Here is a 15,634-nt window from a genome sequence, read left to right on the forward strand (position 1 = left end):
TTCCCTGCATGTGCTTTTTCTTCTTTCACTCGTGGCTATCATGACTCACTTTGTGAGTGTGCAGAGCAGAAGTCAGGGCACGGAGGAAAAGAAATGACACATTGAGAATGGTTTGGTTGGCAGGTATTAGCTCGGCGTTACCAGGTGCAACAGCAGTGAGTTGGGTTGGTTTGTTTTCAGTGTTTGTCAACAGGCTCTCAGGTCCGCACACTTTTCTTTAGCCCAGAAGCTCCTTTTACGACCAGGTCAAATAATGTAATATCTAACGCGAAGCAGGCAAGTATACTGTAAATGGATTTCACTTATGTAGCGCTTCTCCAAAGCTAGAGCAGCCTCCAAAGCACTTTACAGTGTTAATCACATTCACCCATTCACATACCACTGGAGGCGGCCGCCATGCAAAGTGCAAGCAGTTTGGGGTTCTGTGTGTTGCCGAACAAGTTGGGTGGTATGGGGAATCAAACCTGCAACTTTCTGATTGTGAGATGACCATTGTACCAACCGAGCCAAACTTATATGTATATATATATATATATATACCATCTAGATCAGCGGTGGCAAACATGAAATCATCCCACAAGAGGCTTCAATCTACCAAATCACCAAGTAAATTGAAAAAATTACAAAGAAAAACAAAATTAAATTTCAAACTAATTTCTTAAGAGTAGTTGACACAACATAACACTGAGACCCAAGCTGAGATATCTGTGATGCTGCCATGAAATATAGCTACCTCATTGCTATCAAACGAGCCACCAAGCCATGCTGTTGGGGTGATGTTTTAAAAAACATGCATAATGCAACAGCTATAGGAATTTTTTTTTGACATTTCACTTTATTTTGCAGCACAAAGTTTCATTAAAATTGGCTTTAAGTTGAGCTTGTAGTCATTTTTCAGCAGAAATTGTTTGTTTTTGCAAACATATAGACATATGAAATTAATTTGATCACATATACTCTGGGTCACAACAAAGAACATTTTTAAATTTAAACGTTGTCATGGCCCTTTTTGTACCGATTGGGCCCAATCAAGGTGATACTGGGCTGTATGTGGCCTCTGAAATAAAATGGCCTAGATTTGTTAAAATTGACTTCATAACAAATTTTTTTTTTCAAGCTTCTTGAAGAACTCATAAACTGCAAATAGGGTAGAAACAGTGAACACGACTACATGTGTTTCTCAGAGTTTCAATTTGCATGAGCACACAACTGTACTAGTTGAAATCCAGTCAACAGTCATGGAAATCTAAAATACTGGATCTGACGTTCTTTCACTTCTGTTTACATAACACATCCACCACTCCTCTACACCGAGTCCTTTGATAAAATTGTCACCGACACTTTGATCAGGAGAGATCTGAGACTGGATGCTCTGTCCTTGAATCAGATGATGGACACATTTTTTAAACGGCATACAATCTGCTCGCAACCTTTTTTTCTTGACTCTACTTTGTGACTTCACTCTCCTTTACTATGTGGGGAAAAATGGTGACTTCGGTTGCAGAAACGGTTTGGACATGTGGACTGATGCTGTTTTTATTTCAGCCGTCAGGAAACCTCACTGGATGCAAATGTTTCCAGCTGAACGCTGATGTAAGAATGAAACAGACTGTTTGAGAGCAATTAATAAAGCAAGTCTCGATTCACTTTTATTCCAACTCTGGAGGCGTTTGGTTCAAGTATAAATGGAGCTGAACGACTTCTCAGTTGGCCAAACACAAGGCCTCTCAGTAATCAACAGATTTGTATGTGTTGTTTTGAGCAACAACGGACTTCTGACCCTTGTTTTGATTGCTTTACACATTTTATAGAGCGGTGGGTGAGTTCTCAGCTGCTGAAAGCACCATCTGAGTGTATTTAGCCTTGCTGTGCAGACTCTGAAAGCAAGGCCATTCAGTAATTCACAAGTGTTTCACAAGAACCTGGAAATACATTCAAATAAAAACCTTGAAGGAACATTAAAATTACACTTTAGACTGCTGAACTCAAGATAATTGGTGAAAACTATTTGGAGAGAAAAAAAACCCATTTCAAAAGCAAACAAATTACAAACAGAAGGAATAATCAGAAACTGCATCTGTAACAGAAATACAAATGCAATAGCAGGGAGCAATAGCTCACAATAAGTTACACATCCAATTCACTGGTAAGCTGCAAAAAAAAAAAAGGGCAGTGTGAGTGCAAAGAAAAGAAAACTAGAACTTGATCTGTTCTTTTTTCCGGTTCTGGTCCTGACCTCAACAAAAGTGTGTTCTGAACTATGAAGACTTGCTCATTAGAATTCTGAATCTGGATGAATGATAAGAGAAACAGAAACAACACAACAGGCCATTCAGTTCAAAAGCCCCTTCGGGTTCTCGAGGACTGCTCTGGTAGGAGCCGTTATATAGCCAGGTTGCAATTGAGGAAAAAAACGATGTTTCCACTCGGTGTTTTAATGGCTGTATGCTTCATTCTCTTGTACTTACAACATTGCACAATTTTACTTCGCTTTTTCCAGTAGTTTTAGAATCATTCTGCTCCATTCTTAATGGATTTCAGTAAATAAACATCCTTCTCTTTTAGATACTTCATTGCTCCCATATCTCTTCATTTAGCCTATTATATTCGTGAGTGGTCTAGTGATCTTCAGTGTTATGCCGTCCGGAGCACATGCTCCAGGCATTGCCACCCAAGGTGAACAGGTCTGGAGTGAAAGCCCTGCCAAACATGCTTAGGTTTAACTTATAGTTAGAAATAATTTAGGTGGAAGGGGAGTTACCCGTGTTTAAGAGTTTAGTCAAAACATGTAGAAATGAGAGCAACACCATCATTAATAGATTCAACCTGACACAACCCGACCAGTAAGTGCCAATAATTCCATCACCTGCTCGTCTGGTCCACACTTTCCTCCACTTTCATTCCTCCCAGCACATTTTTATTTTTCCTCCCTCTCTCTTTCCGTCCATCCCTGACCTCCCTCTCGCTCTGCGTCTCGAGCTGTCTCACCTTACCCTCCGTGTCGATGTAAAAAATGGGTTCAGGAAGTCACTTTGCAACACTGGAGTGATATAAAACTGTAAAATCAGACTAAGTTTGATTTATGTGCACCATTAGCGGGGAATAGTGTTCCATCATAAGTAGTCTGCTCGTCTCGAGGCAGCATGCGAAACCTAAACCCACGGTCATACAGATAGGATTTTATGATCTCAACTGAATGATGGGATTATGGTAGCTGTAATTATGGCGAGCGGTGTATTGTATGTGCTCGTTGGACGTGACCTTCTCCGCAGTGTGCTCCGGTTCTCATATTTACTGAGGGTGCGTCCTGATTGATGCGAGGACCAAATGGGACACTTGTTTTGTGCTTTGCAGACGTAACACTGTAAGCGAGACAGAATGCAATAATGTCTGTCTGACTGTTCACGCATATGAGACAAGAAAAGGAACACTGGTTTTAACTGTGCATCGGAGGTTAAATGACCTTTCCATTGTTCTACCTTTTCAGCGAGGGAGGAGAACGTGGCCACCTTCCGCGGCTCGGAGTACTTCTGCTACGACCTGTCGCAGAACCCCATCCAGAGCAGCAGCGACGAGATCACGCTGTCCTTCAAGACCTGGCAGCGCAACGGGCTCCTGCTCCACACGGGCAAATCCGCAGACTACGTCAACCTGGCGCTCAAAGACGGGGCCGTTTCCCTCGTCATCAATCTGGGTTCTGGGGCCTTTGAGGCCATCGTGGAGCCAGTCAATGGAAAATTCAATGACAACGCCTGGCACGACATCAAAGTGACACGCAACCTGAGACAGGTAATCGGGGGTAACAGTGATGGACGGAGTTTTGCAATTTTTCAATTTTTTATTTTTTGCTTTTGATAAGCTGCTTCCAAGAGCTTTTGAGAGGGCATTAACGATGTCATCTTGTTCTGATTGGTTCTCATTTCCATCACTAGAGTTCAGAAACATTATTTAGACGGATGTCATTATATTTTTTGTTTGACCTTACAGTGACATAAACTTTCTTGATTTATCGTCATTGTTTGATTTCCTTCTTGCTAAATGTACAGTTATTGAAACAGGGCTAAGCAGTTGGGCATTATGTGAATGGTAGCTTATAGAGAGCTTTTTCCTTGGTATTTTCTTCCCTCCTGTTTATTGGCGTATTGAACCGGAGTTTCCTGTGTCCTCAAATTAAAAGTTATCTGATGATTCTGCTCTTGTTCACGCTCCCCTAAGCCGACACCTCTATCGGGCGCTGCCGCTCCATCCTCGCTCTCAGAACCTGTTTTCATGCTTGTGTAGAATATAGACTTTCACTTTAAAGCCGGGCACAGAGTGTTTGTCTTTGAGCCGTCCATTAACGCAGTATTTATAGCACGGATGATCAGCACGCCTTTTAAAGACAGAGATACTTTTCCATCAAATGGGCGTCTGTTCGGCACAAGTGGAATTTGCTACTTGACAGATATTGTTTGCTATTTGTCTTAATGTAATTCCAAATGACCCTGCATTGCTTTGAGCTTTGCTTTGAATCACTGCTATTTCAAAGGAGGCTGTAGGAAGACAGTCTGTGTGGAAGTAGCCGCAGAATGCGGTTGTTCATTGTCTGGCTCGACCTTTAGTTGGTCATCAAGGTGAAGCAGCATGTAGGGTCTCTCTCAAAGCTGCACAACAAGTAAGTGTCGATTTCCTGACCCTCCCTGACGGCGAGCGTTTGTCCCGCAGGTTAGTAAATAGTTGTAGCAAGAAATCCCAACAGGATAAGACACAGTTTTAGGGGGTTAGAAGCCAAGAGCCAGGAGCTGCTTGCCCGCTTACTTCTCTCGCTCTCTTTCTCTCTCGCTCTCTCTACAAATCTGTCTTTCACTCTCATTTTCTTTCCTCTATGAAGGCACACGTTTTTAAGGTGAAGGTGAACAAAACACCGCAGGTTTTGTTGGAACGTAAGCCATCCTACACAAATTTTTATCCGAAAGTCCTTCGTCTCACGGTACCTCTCTCTGTTGCTTTTGTTTTGTTTTTCTTGCAGGACTCTGATGTGGAAAATTTGGCTAGGATTGGCACAATGGCACTTTATTACGGCTGCCAGCCTCCGACAAATCATGTAGTGTTTATTTACCGCGACACTAACTCATCCATGATAAAAGTCATTTTTTTACTACTAACCGTTATCTAACCAACTAATGTACTAACTAACATCCTAATTCTTCATCATTGCTTTTGGTTTTTCTTTTCTGTCCATCCTTATTAACAACCTTTTTTGTTCACTATTCTTTTGATTTCCTTTCTTCCCCTTTTTCTGGAAAGCAATCAGGCATTGGACACGCTATGGTAAACAAACTACATTGTCTGGTAGATATCATTCTTATTGTCTTTTTTTTGGGTTTGCCGTGTGTCCCCTCCCCCTCTCTTCTTTTATTCGTTCTCTTTGAGTTTCATCCTAGACACTCTTATCAAAAAATGAGGAGATGGGTTTGTATTACCAGGCAATTCTTTCTTCGCTTCTTCTCAATTTCCTCCCTGACCTGCCAACAACCTCCTTCTTTACCCCACAATCCCCCATCCTGTTTTTTTTCACTTTGGCTTTTACTTTTTTCTCTTTGTTTCCTCCACATTACTGCAGATTTTCAACAAGTTAAAAAAAGAAAAGAAAGAAAATTGACTTCTCTGCCTTTGCCAAGGCAACTTACTTTTTTTATTTATTTATTTTTTTCTTTTTTTTTCACACAAAAAGTCCCCATTTTTTGTGAGGACTGTCGTCCAGAACTGACAGAAGCTTTCCACAATCCCAAAGATGGTGACCTCGAGACCGAGCCCTAAAAGAGGAACCAACAAATGGCAACCCTTAACCTTCATTGCGGGAGCTCTGACAGTTGTTACCAACTCACTATGGCGCATGGCATGCCCACAACGCATTGACCCTATCACCCTCCCCAAACTCACATAACCTCACCCCTGTCACTCAAAATAACCACTAACACTCTAATTCATTCACTTACCATCCACCTATCGCCATCCCACTTTGCCCTCCCCGTGTGGTTTTGTAGCATGCTGGTGAAAGTGTGTGTCGGTGTGTTTTGGCTAACCTTCACCCTAAACTCCAGGCCCATATGCAGAACATTTTCCAAGAATCAGTGTACTGATCTAGGATTATTGGTCTGGTCCAGTGACATCAGCGATACAACCATGACACCTGAGCTAAACCTGATCAGAGATCAGCTGTGGCTATTCTGAGAATGTCTTTGAATATGGGCGCTGGTCTTGATTGTGCATGAGTTGCTGCACCCTGTGTCGCCTGCTCCAGCTTTGTATGGCACCATTGATCCACTTACTCCCTTACATGTCCAATTAAGTGTGTTTAATTTGCCTTCTAACAGTGGTGACCTTGGTTTGCACATTGGTGTGGAAAACTTCCCTTTGTTTTGCATGTGTGTGGATATATAGATGTCGATGTTTGTGAGAGAGAGAGGGGAGACTGTGAGAGCGGTTGGTGTGAAAACGAATGTATGCGAGGACGTGAATGTGCACGTCTGCGTGTCTGTGTGTGCGCGTGTGTGTGTGTGGGTTCACAGATGTGTGTACTGTATATGTGTGTGTCTGCAATTATAGATAAATCCCGAAACCTAAGACAAGTGGAATCAATTTGTCCTTGGTTTGAACATTGTACTAACCCTCCCCCAACCTGAAGTTTCAGAACCAAACCTAAGATCCATTCTCTTACCCCCATCAAAGATAAAGAAAATATGCCTCTGCCATATTTTCTTTACCTGTCCTGTGAATCCTATGGTAAAATAATCCATTAACAAAATCCAAACGCTGTCTGATCCAAAACAATCGCTTCACGGTACCAAATGGTTCTGTAAAAACCAAAAAAAGATCCAAATGTTCAATGAGAGACCTTGATACAGTGCGGAATCCAAAGAAAAGTTCCTATAGCTTATTCTGAATGCAGACCAAGGAAGGAGGTGTGTATTAAACACAGCACGCGATCGAATCCCAGAGTGTAATGGCTTGGCTTTGGCTATGTGTTGCCCCTCAACAGGTGACTATCTCCGTTGATGGGATCCTAACCACTACTGGCTACACCCAGGAAGACTACACCATGCTGGGCTCGGATGATTTCTTCTACGTGGGTGGCAGCCCCAGCACTGCGGACCTTCCCGGATCTCCAGTTAGCAACAATTTCATGGGCTGCCTGAGAGAGGTAGGAGGAGCTCCAGTGAATACAGATTGAACACATGAGCATGACTTGGATACGACACCGTGGGTTATTTGCAGCAGCTCGTGCAGCTGCTTTTCTAGCTTTTATCATTAGGGCAGCTGTTTCAGAAAATTGACAAAAATGCCTATCTGAATACTTTTACCCCCGAAAGGAGAGGAAAAAAAATAAAAACACAACTGCATTATCAATTAAAGGTGCTGAGATTGCAGAGGAAGTATCAGACTTTCAATATTCCGCTGCCTAATCTAATTCATAACACTTACCGCAGCTTGTGTGTGAGAAAATATCCCAAAATTGCTTCTGTCACATGCAATTTGCAGCATCAGCTTGAGTGTGCCGCTAAAACGTCTCCCGATGGGCAGCGGTTTGAAAGAAATATTTGCTCGTGATGAAATACGAAAAGGCACTGTTGTTTTGGGACATTTATAATGTATTTGCTGGCTCTCTGAGCTCCTGAGTACTGCCAGAAAATATATTAAGCAGCCTGTTATTTACATTTTGCTCACCATTACTTATTCTGCTGCAAGTGATGATAATAAAGAGGGGGCTGGTGGCTCCTCAGAGCTGTACAAACTCTGCATTGATTTCAGCACTTCAGAGGCGGACTCAGAAATGATGTTATGTTTTCACTTGGAACTCAACAAGTTCACATCTTTACACTTACTCACAAGGCTCTTGTGCTTATTTTTTATTTTTTTTTATAAACATAAACATAATGACGATATTCACAACTTGATTGTTGTTATATGGATTTATTCAGCAAAATTACAAAGCAGTTTTAATGAGGATGCCGGTATGCACTGTACATAGATGCTGCAGTTATTGGGGTTAATTGCAGAAGTGTAACTCCAACCCACAACGCCTCTTGTTTCATCTTTTCTTAGCGTTCACCCGCAGATGGGTCGACATTGACAAATTAAGACATTTGACACGGTGATGATTAATTGACCCCGCTTGGTTTTTAATGCTGTGGAGAGGAAAAGAAAATGGTGGAAGTTTCTAAGTAAGATCGGATGTCGACCAAACGGATCTTGTGATACATCGTATGTTACCACCTCGTTAAAATCTGATACAAATGCTTTAAAAACCACCATCATGGATCTCTAACTGATGCAAATAGAAACCTACTAAGCTGTGAACAGCACGAGACCTGAGCTCATACTAAAGTGAATATGACAGACTTAAACTACAAGACGTTTAATTACTTCTCCTGTTCACATTTTATAACATGGGACTCGACTTAGTTGGTGTTTTTATGCATGATAGTTTCATATATTCCATACCAAGTTTCTTTCATCCCACTCTTTTCTAATCGTCCAACCAAGAACCCAGAAGGCCTGTCAATGTGCATAAACTTCTTCCTCGTAATTTGACAGCAGCTTCATTATTTTATTCCGTTTCTGAGCAGAAATAGATGACAGTGTAAATGCTGGTGTTCCCCTTTTAACAATGTTGTAAATGGACATATCTTCATTTAACTCCAAAAATACTTTAAACAGAAAGTTTGCTTTGATGAAAGCAAAAAGAAACTTCAGAAATTAAACAGTACATCCTAAATTATCAGATAAACACCTTCATGATTGGAAGGGAACAGCCAGAAGCAAAAAATGAATATTCTTATATTTAGCTGCCCTTTACTTGATAATAATGAAAATGTAAAAAATGTAATATATCCAGTCAAATAAAATGTAATATGTCCAGATCCAGTCTGCCAAACCACTAAGCAAATTGTGGAAAACAAAGATTTTTTGTTAACTAAATTTCTTCAAAGTAGCGGACAAAACCAAACAGTGAGACCCGAGCTGAGATATTGGTGATGCTGCCATGAAAGTTAACTAACTAGTTAACTAGTTAGTTGCAAAACTGTGTTTTGCACCATAAGGTTCATTAAAATTGGCTTCATATTGAGATTGTTGTAATTTTCAATAGTAATTGTTTAGTTTTACATCTTCATCATTTACACAACAAAAATACTTTCAAAGTTTCAATTGAAAGGTTCTTATTGGCACTAATTTACCGGTCCGGCCCGATCAAGATGAAACCGGGCTGCGTGTGGCCCATGATCTAAAATGTGTTTGACACCCCTGATTTACACATGTGATAGCAATGAAACCACATCTGTCCATACCAATGTTCATGTACTCAACATTTTCAGTGTTTATGGCATAATGTACTCTACACATGGTTTCATTACAAGAAAATCCCAAGAGCATGGCGAAACTCTCCAGAAATGAAATTGCAAAAACAATTCAGTCAATTCTCTCGGTTCAAATGTGGACCATATAATTTACCTATTAAATATCTTGCCACCATCCACCTCACAACACTTTTTAATCCTCCCAAACATTGCCAGGTAGCTAAAGGAAAGTCACCTTGTCTTGCATTGTTGTATGTTTCGACTCAGTGGTTCAGACTGCTGTTCTTCCAGTCATAACCACACAGGCTGCTGCATCTCTCCTCCGTCCCCACACTGCTCTGACCCTTTGTGTCTCTCATCCTCGCACACACTGACACATATTTACAATGTGCTACCTTCATTTCCCAGCGTGACCCAGCCCCGCCTGTTATTTTACCTGAGGTTCCTGTGTAAATAGTCACCATATTCTCAATGTTGACCCAAAAGATTGATTTAATGCTTCTTGTGTGCCAAAATAATACACAAAAAGAAGCCACGGACTCTATCTGGCCCACATTGATGGCTCATTTGGTGTGCAGCATGAGAAAACAACCACGGTATGCTCCTTGTGTATTATATTTTTTTTGAAAATGCCCGTATTATATTTGCAGCATGGGAGGATTTGTTGATTTTCACTTCTTGACAGCTGTGCTACTCGGTTCTGCACTAAGCATAAAACATAAATGAGCCACTGGGCCAGCAGTGCACAGTGAGTACACCAGCTGTATAGAATGTTAGAGAGGCTCAAAACACAGCTGGAACATGTTTAGCATCAAAGTTACATGATGTTCTTCCGCGTGTTCATTCAGTTTGTGTCATGGAAGTGTTCAGTATGTTTTCTTTCTTCAAAAGCGGGGCGTTACTTTAGTAATTTTGTCAATTCATAATTCATGAAAAAATATATAAACACTCTACTAGAGTGTGTGTGTATACTCAGTGTTTGTATTTGACTTGACCAAATCAACACTGGAAGACACATCGACTCTCGTAATTTTAGAAGTGGAGGAGCTTTTACCATGGGGGTGTCAAACATAGGGCCAGAGGGCCAAAACTTTCCTGCAAGAGATGCTGATGGCCAAACCACCAAAGCAAATTGTAGAAATTCTAAAAACTAGCGCAAAGACATGCTTTTAGGGTGAGTTTGTAAAAATATGCATAAGGCAACAGCTATAGGAGAAGTATTTTTGGACATTTCTATGACTTTCACACCGGTAAGTTTCTTTAAAATTCACTATATGGTGAGATTGCAGTAATTTCCAGTAGTTATTGTTTGGTTTTGTGAAAATATCAACATTTTCATCACCTTTGCTCTGCACCACAACCAAGAAACACTTTAATATTTAAATTTAAAAGTTATTATGGCACTATTTTACCGGTCCGGCCCCCTCAAGATGAAAATCAAGCTTGAGACTCCAATTTAAAACAATAGTATTGAAATGATGTTGAAATGCCTTCTGAGCTCTGCCATCTTCGGTCTTGCATTTGAAGGCCAGGGATGGAGCCTTGTATTTGTGATCCAAAGTCCATTGTCCCAACAATGGCTGCTATAGTTCAGGGACATGACGCAATAAACCAGCTGTGTCTGAAGTCAGATGGATCACAGCTGTTCACAGCTGCATTGAAGCCCGCACTTCACATTTGCACCAAGAAATTTTACTAGTTCCATTAGAAAGTATATTTTAGAGGTTTTGAGGATTGTTTTTGTCCATTAGGGGGCAGAACTTCACATCAAACTGCAAAAATTTAAACGGCTGACACATTAGCCGCTACAGCCAGACATTAGGATTAATTTGCAGCCACTTGATAAATGCACTGTAAATCCACTGCAAATCCAGAGCTGCTCTTTGGCTGCTAAATGTGCCTCTCTGGTCATAAACATTTTGTCCATCCCTTTGAAAAAATAAATGAATAAAAAATTCCCTCTTCAGTAAAACAGCTGTCCAGCATTCAACAGGCAGATGCATTAATATCAATGCTGTGCATGATGCAGAGGCAGTTACATCCATCAAGTGTTTCCATTATTGTCCGAACAAGTGTGACTCACTGTGGGTCGGGCTTTGAGTGGACAGAATCATGAAGGTGATTCACAGTGTGGTTGGGCAATGGTACTGATGTGTGATCCTCAACTGTTCATCATATGTTGCTCCATTAAGCAGGAGCGATGCCAGCTGCTACCCAAGAAGACCATGCAAATTGCTCACCACTGGCTCTGTGATCTCCGATTCACACCCTGATTCATTTACAATACCTCTTTGATCGTTCCATTAGGCCCACCATGCATATTTCTCCCCACTGCAATGTGTGTGCAGCCTCTGTGCATCACCTCCTTGTTTCTCGGCTTCTGTCTTGCTCTTCTATGCCATATTTATTCTCCCCTGCCTCCTCCACCTTCTCCTTTGGACTCCATATCCCCGGATAATGAGAGAGTGATTCAGTTGACTCTGGCCCGTTGCTTCGATCAGAATGCGTCAGTAGTGTGTAATGTCTGGCTGGGGCACTTTGCAGTGCTGCTGTTTGTGCAGATTGGTCTCTGTTTATCATGAGATGAAAATAAAGAAAGCTAAAGTGTATTGGTGGGAGCGGATGAAATATATTGTAGGAGACATGTGTTTCAACAGCGAACAAATACTTCCCTTCCTCTTCTGTCTGACAACAAAAGAGTCACTGCGTGCAGCCATCACAACCCCTCTCTTGTTCAGCCTTCACTGCACTCGTCCTCGCCTGCAGGCTATGAGGGATGTCATCCACACACAGCGCAGATACGCACATGTCCCGCCCACGCTCGTGTTTTGCCACGTGGGCCGCCCCGTGTCACGTGACGCGCCGGGCCAGTGGGCAGTCAATCGGCCCGACTCACTGGGGTCAGCCTGATGTTGGCAGTGCCGTGCACACCCCCCTCCATACTGGGCACCCGTGGCAGCACTAGAGCCGCATAGTGGCAGCTTGTGTTGGCAGACTGTGTGGGTGGCCGGGGTACGCCGCGTCATCTTAAGAAGTGTGTGAGGGTAGGAAGACGGAGAGAATGCCGAGACGGGAAAACAAGTGCAAGTGAGGTGAATGCTGGCAGATAAGAGACGAAAACAGCAATGCGGCGGTAATAGATGAAGATTAAGAGAATGATGACTAATTGAGAAGATGAGAAGAGGGGGCAAGAGACCAATATTTGACATTTGCGAGGCGCGTCATATCAGTTTTGTGTTAGTCACCAAAGTATGTTCAGGCTCTACTTGTTTCCCCTTTATTACATATTCAAATGTCAGCCTGTCCTTTGTTCAAATGCCCCCTCAGAGGGCCAAACACTGATGGATGGGTACCCCAACAAAGACTGACGGAACACCCTCACCTTTCATCCAAAGGCCAAATTGTGATTGTGGTAAACATTATTAGTTTACAGGCTCTCGCTGCAGGTGACACTTCATGTACAAACCCTGTATTGTAAGACTTGTTTTATATACTATCACAGATACATTTACTAAACAATATTTTTTGAAGCTCTCTAACTCAAGGGAAAAGTTCTACACCCGCAATAACTGACACTGTACAAGAGGAGTGCTGTTTCCATTATTGATACAAACTATTTTGTGAAAGTGTTTTGTTTTTAGGGTATTTTTAGGCTTATTAGATGTGTGAAAATCACAGGTTCAGGATGACAGAGCTCAGTGACAGAGCTCAGTGCATTGACTTACTTTTCATGAAATCAAATTTTAAAAACAAAAGTTGCATTTTATAGAGCAAAATGTTTTTGGTTGTATGCGCACATTTACTTTCCCATTGCAGGTGAAAGAGGAGGAGAGATGCATTAAAGCTTGAAAAAGAGAAGGCAGTCTTTGGCTCAGTTTCCACGATTTGACTTTTCAAGTGAAAACGCAAAACTTTCGTTGCATTATGGGTGTCCGTTTACGTGACAACGATGCTCAGAGCCACTAAAATTTAATTGGCAAATGACTGGGAAAAGAGCAGTGTGGACCCTGAAGAGGTCGCTAATTCATCTCATTGTTAAACAGGACAGATTGTCAACCACATACACACATACTTAAATTCTAGAGTCATCAGCGTGTATTAGAAATTTTGGAGAAAGAACGAGTATCTTAGCAGTCACAGTAGGAAAATGCAGAAGCAATCCAAATTAGAATAATAGTTTACCAGTATGACTCTTAGTTTTAATAATAATCATCAATAATCATCAGCAAAATGTCACATTTCAATAATTACAGGCATCTGATTCACTCAATGTGGCAGTATGGTTTATGAGACTTTTTACATTTTGATGTTAGAGAATATTTCACGACATACAGAACACGATTCTAGGCAATCAAATGAGTTCATATCTAAACATACTGTGAATGAACCGCAGTCTCCTATGTATCCTACAGGTAATGACGCTGACGATTCTCTTAAACCAAAATATTTTGTTTTTCTTAAGTTCATCACTGTTACTTGCACCCTTATTTCAGGAGAGTGCTGAATTTAGCACCGTCTGCCATGCATGTATGTGTGTTACAGCCATGCACCCACATTTTGGCAGCGCTCAGAGCCCAATCCACAATCCCTGTACTGTCACACTCGTAACAGAACTACATAGAGTGCAAGTGTGAGGAAGAAATCCACTGATGCTCCGTCACGGGAAAGACACATGACTGAAAACTGCAGCTGAGATGAATCCTGTGTAGACATGAAAGTTTCCAAAAGCAGCTGCGAGTTTCCACTGTTCCCCCACTTGTTGCCCCCTGCAGTGCACATATTCAACATTTAGTCAAATTAAACGGGAGGAAGTGGCAGACAAGACGCCAGGAGTAAACCCGTGAGGATCAGGCTGTGGAGGCGAGGGCGTGGCTGTAATGGCAGCTTGTGATACTTTGAGCTGTGAAGCAGCAGCTGTTTCAGTGACTTCATGTGAGAGTTCGTGTGACAGGGTGAGGAGGACGCCTCGCTGTGCGAGGATTTGACGGGTTGCGGTATGTGTCGCACTGCAGAGTGGAGGCTGAACAGGTTTTGCTGTAAAGCACGGGTGTCAAACATGAGGCCCATGGGCCAACACCAGCCTGTAAGAGGCTCCAAACTGGCCTCCAAATCACAAAGCAAAACTTAATAGTAGCGCACACAACACATGTTTTACATGTCCTGGTCAAAAACTCTGTATCCGGTCCACGCCAAAACATGAATAGTAAAGAACGAAATAGAATATAAAAAAGTAGTAAATATACCATATATACTGTAAAATAAAATAGAATAGAAAAGTAATATAAAATAGGCACAATATAAGGGCTTCTGCCTTCAATATAACATTAAAGGGTTATTTCACCTAAATCATAAAAACACACACTAAACTTGACTATATTTCCTTTAGTTTTGGTGTAGTTGCAAAAGATTGGAGCTTATTCCTGCTAACATATGTTGTAGGGCAATGCAGACCTTTGAAAGATTATTTCTGTTTGTTTTCTTTCATTACCGTGTTTTCCGTAAGGTACTTAACACTAGTTGTAGGAAGTTGTTGTGTGTCTGTGCACAGGAAAGCCTTCATCTGAGTTATTTTCTATCTGTGTGGAGTGTTGCTAAAAGTTCCAGTTTTAGGACACCTATCTATGAAATTATCTATGAAATATCTGTATGGCTTGTTTTTGCTGCTTTCCCTGTGTCCCTGTTGCAGTAGTTTTAGCACAAGGTATTTCTTCCAGGATGCATTGATTATTATTTGCTGTTAGAAGAATGATCTTGGAAAAAAATTATTGAAACAATGGAGTCTTGAGGTCTAGTCTTGATATATACAGGCAAGACGTCACACAGACAACTGAAGAAATATAACAAACAGGGTCTTTTTTTAAAGAGGCAGGTTACATATCTGAGTTCAGATGAGTTCATATCTCAAGAACAAGGTGGGAAGATGTTTTTCTTAGAAACAAGACCCTTTATCAGCATTGTGCCAGGACATCTTGATGGTCAAGCACATATGGTCAATTTATGGCAGAAAGAGGCAACAATATAATCAGAACAGAGACAGATAATCCCCCATGCACATACTCATATCCCTGAGATGACATTGTTCTTTCTTCTTTTTCTTTCCCAAATCTATTTAAACAGTATTGTTACTGTTCATCTCCAAACTCACACAAAACTTACAGCATTGCTTTCAAGTTTTTGACTCACTTAGAGCTCATTCTGGGATCCTGTTTAACCTGTCGTGTTGGGTTTATATGTTTCTACCTATAGAGTTGGATTTGATGTGTTTCTATAAATCAAAATATTTTTATTTTTATTTG

General features: G+C 41.3%; 1 protein-coding gene across 8 annotated transcripts in view; it reads left to right on the forward strand.

Moving 5' to 3' along the window:
• nrxn3b (neurexin 3b) overlaps positions 1-15,634 on the forward strand; it is a 344,889-nt gene that overhangs the window by 77,558 nt on the left and 251,697 nt on the right. For 6 of the 8 annotated variants that reach the window (XM_080490438.1, XM_080490437.1, XM_080490436.1 and 3 more), the window contains exons 5-6: positions 3,488-3,789; positions 7,022-7,183. In XM_080490438.1, coding sequence (XP_080346564.1) covers positions 3,488-3,789; positions 7,022-7,183 — 464 coding nt within the window. Of the gene's footprint in view, positions 1-3,487; positions 3,790-5,286; positions 5,311-7,021; positions 7,184-15,634 lie in introns of all 8 variants that reach the window. The other 2 variants (XM_080490434.1, XM_080490435.1) reach the window with 1 other exon arrangement.

Source organism: Lipophrys pholis, assembly GCF_963383615.2.
Source record: "Lipophrys pholis genome assembly, chromosome: 21".
NCBI lineage: Eukaryota > Metazoa > Chordata > Actinopteri > Blenniiformes > Blenniidae > Lipophrys > Lipophrys pholis.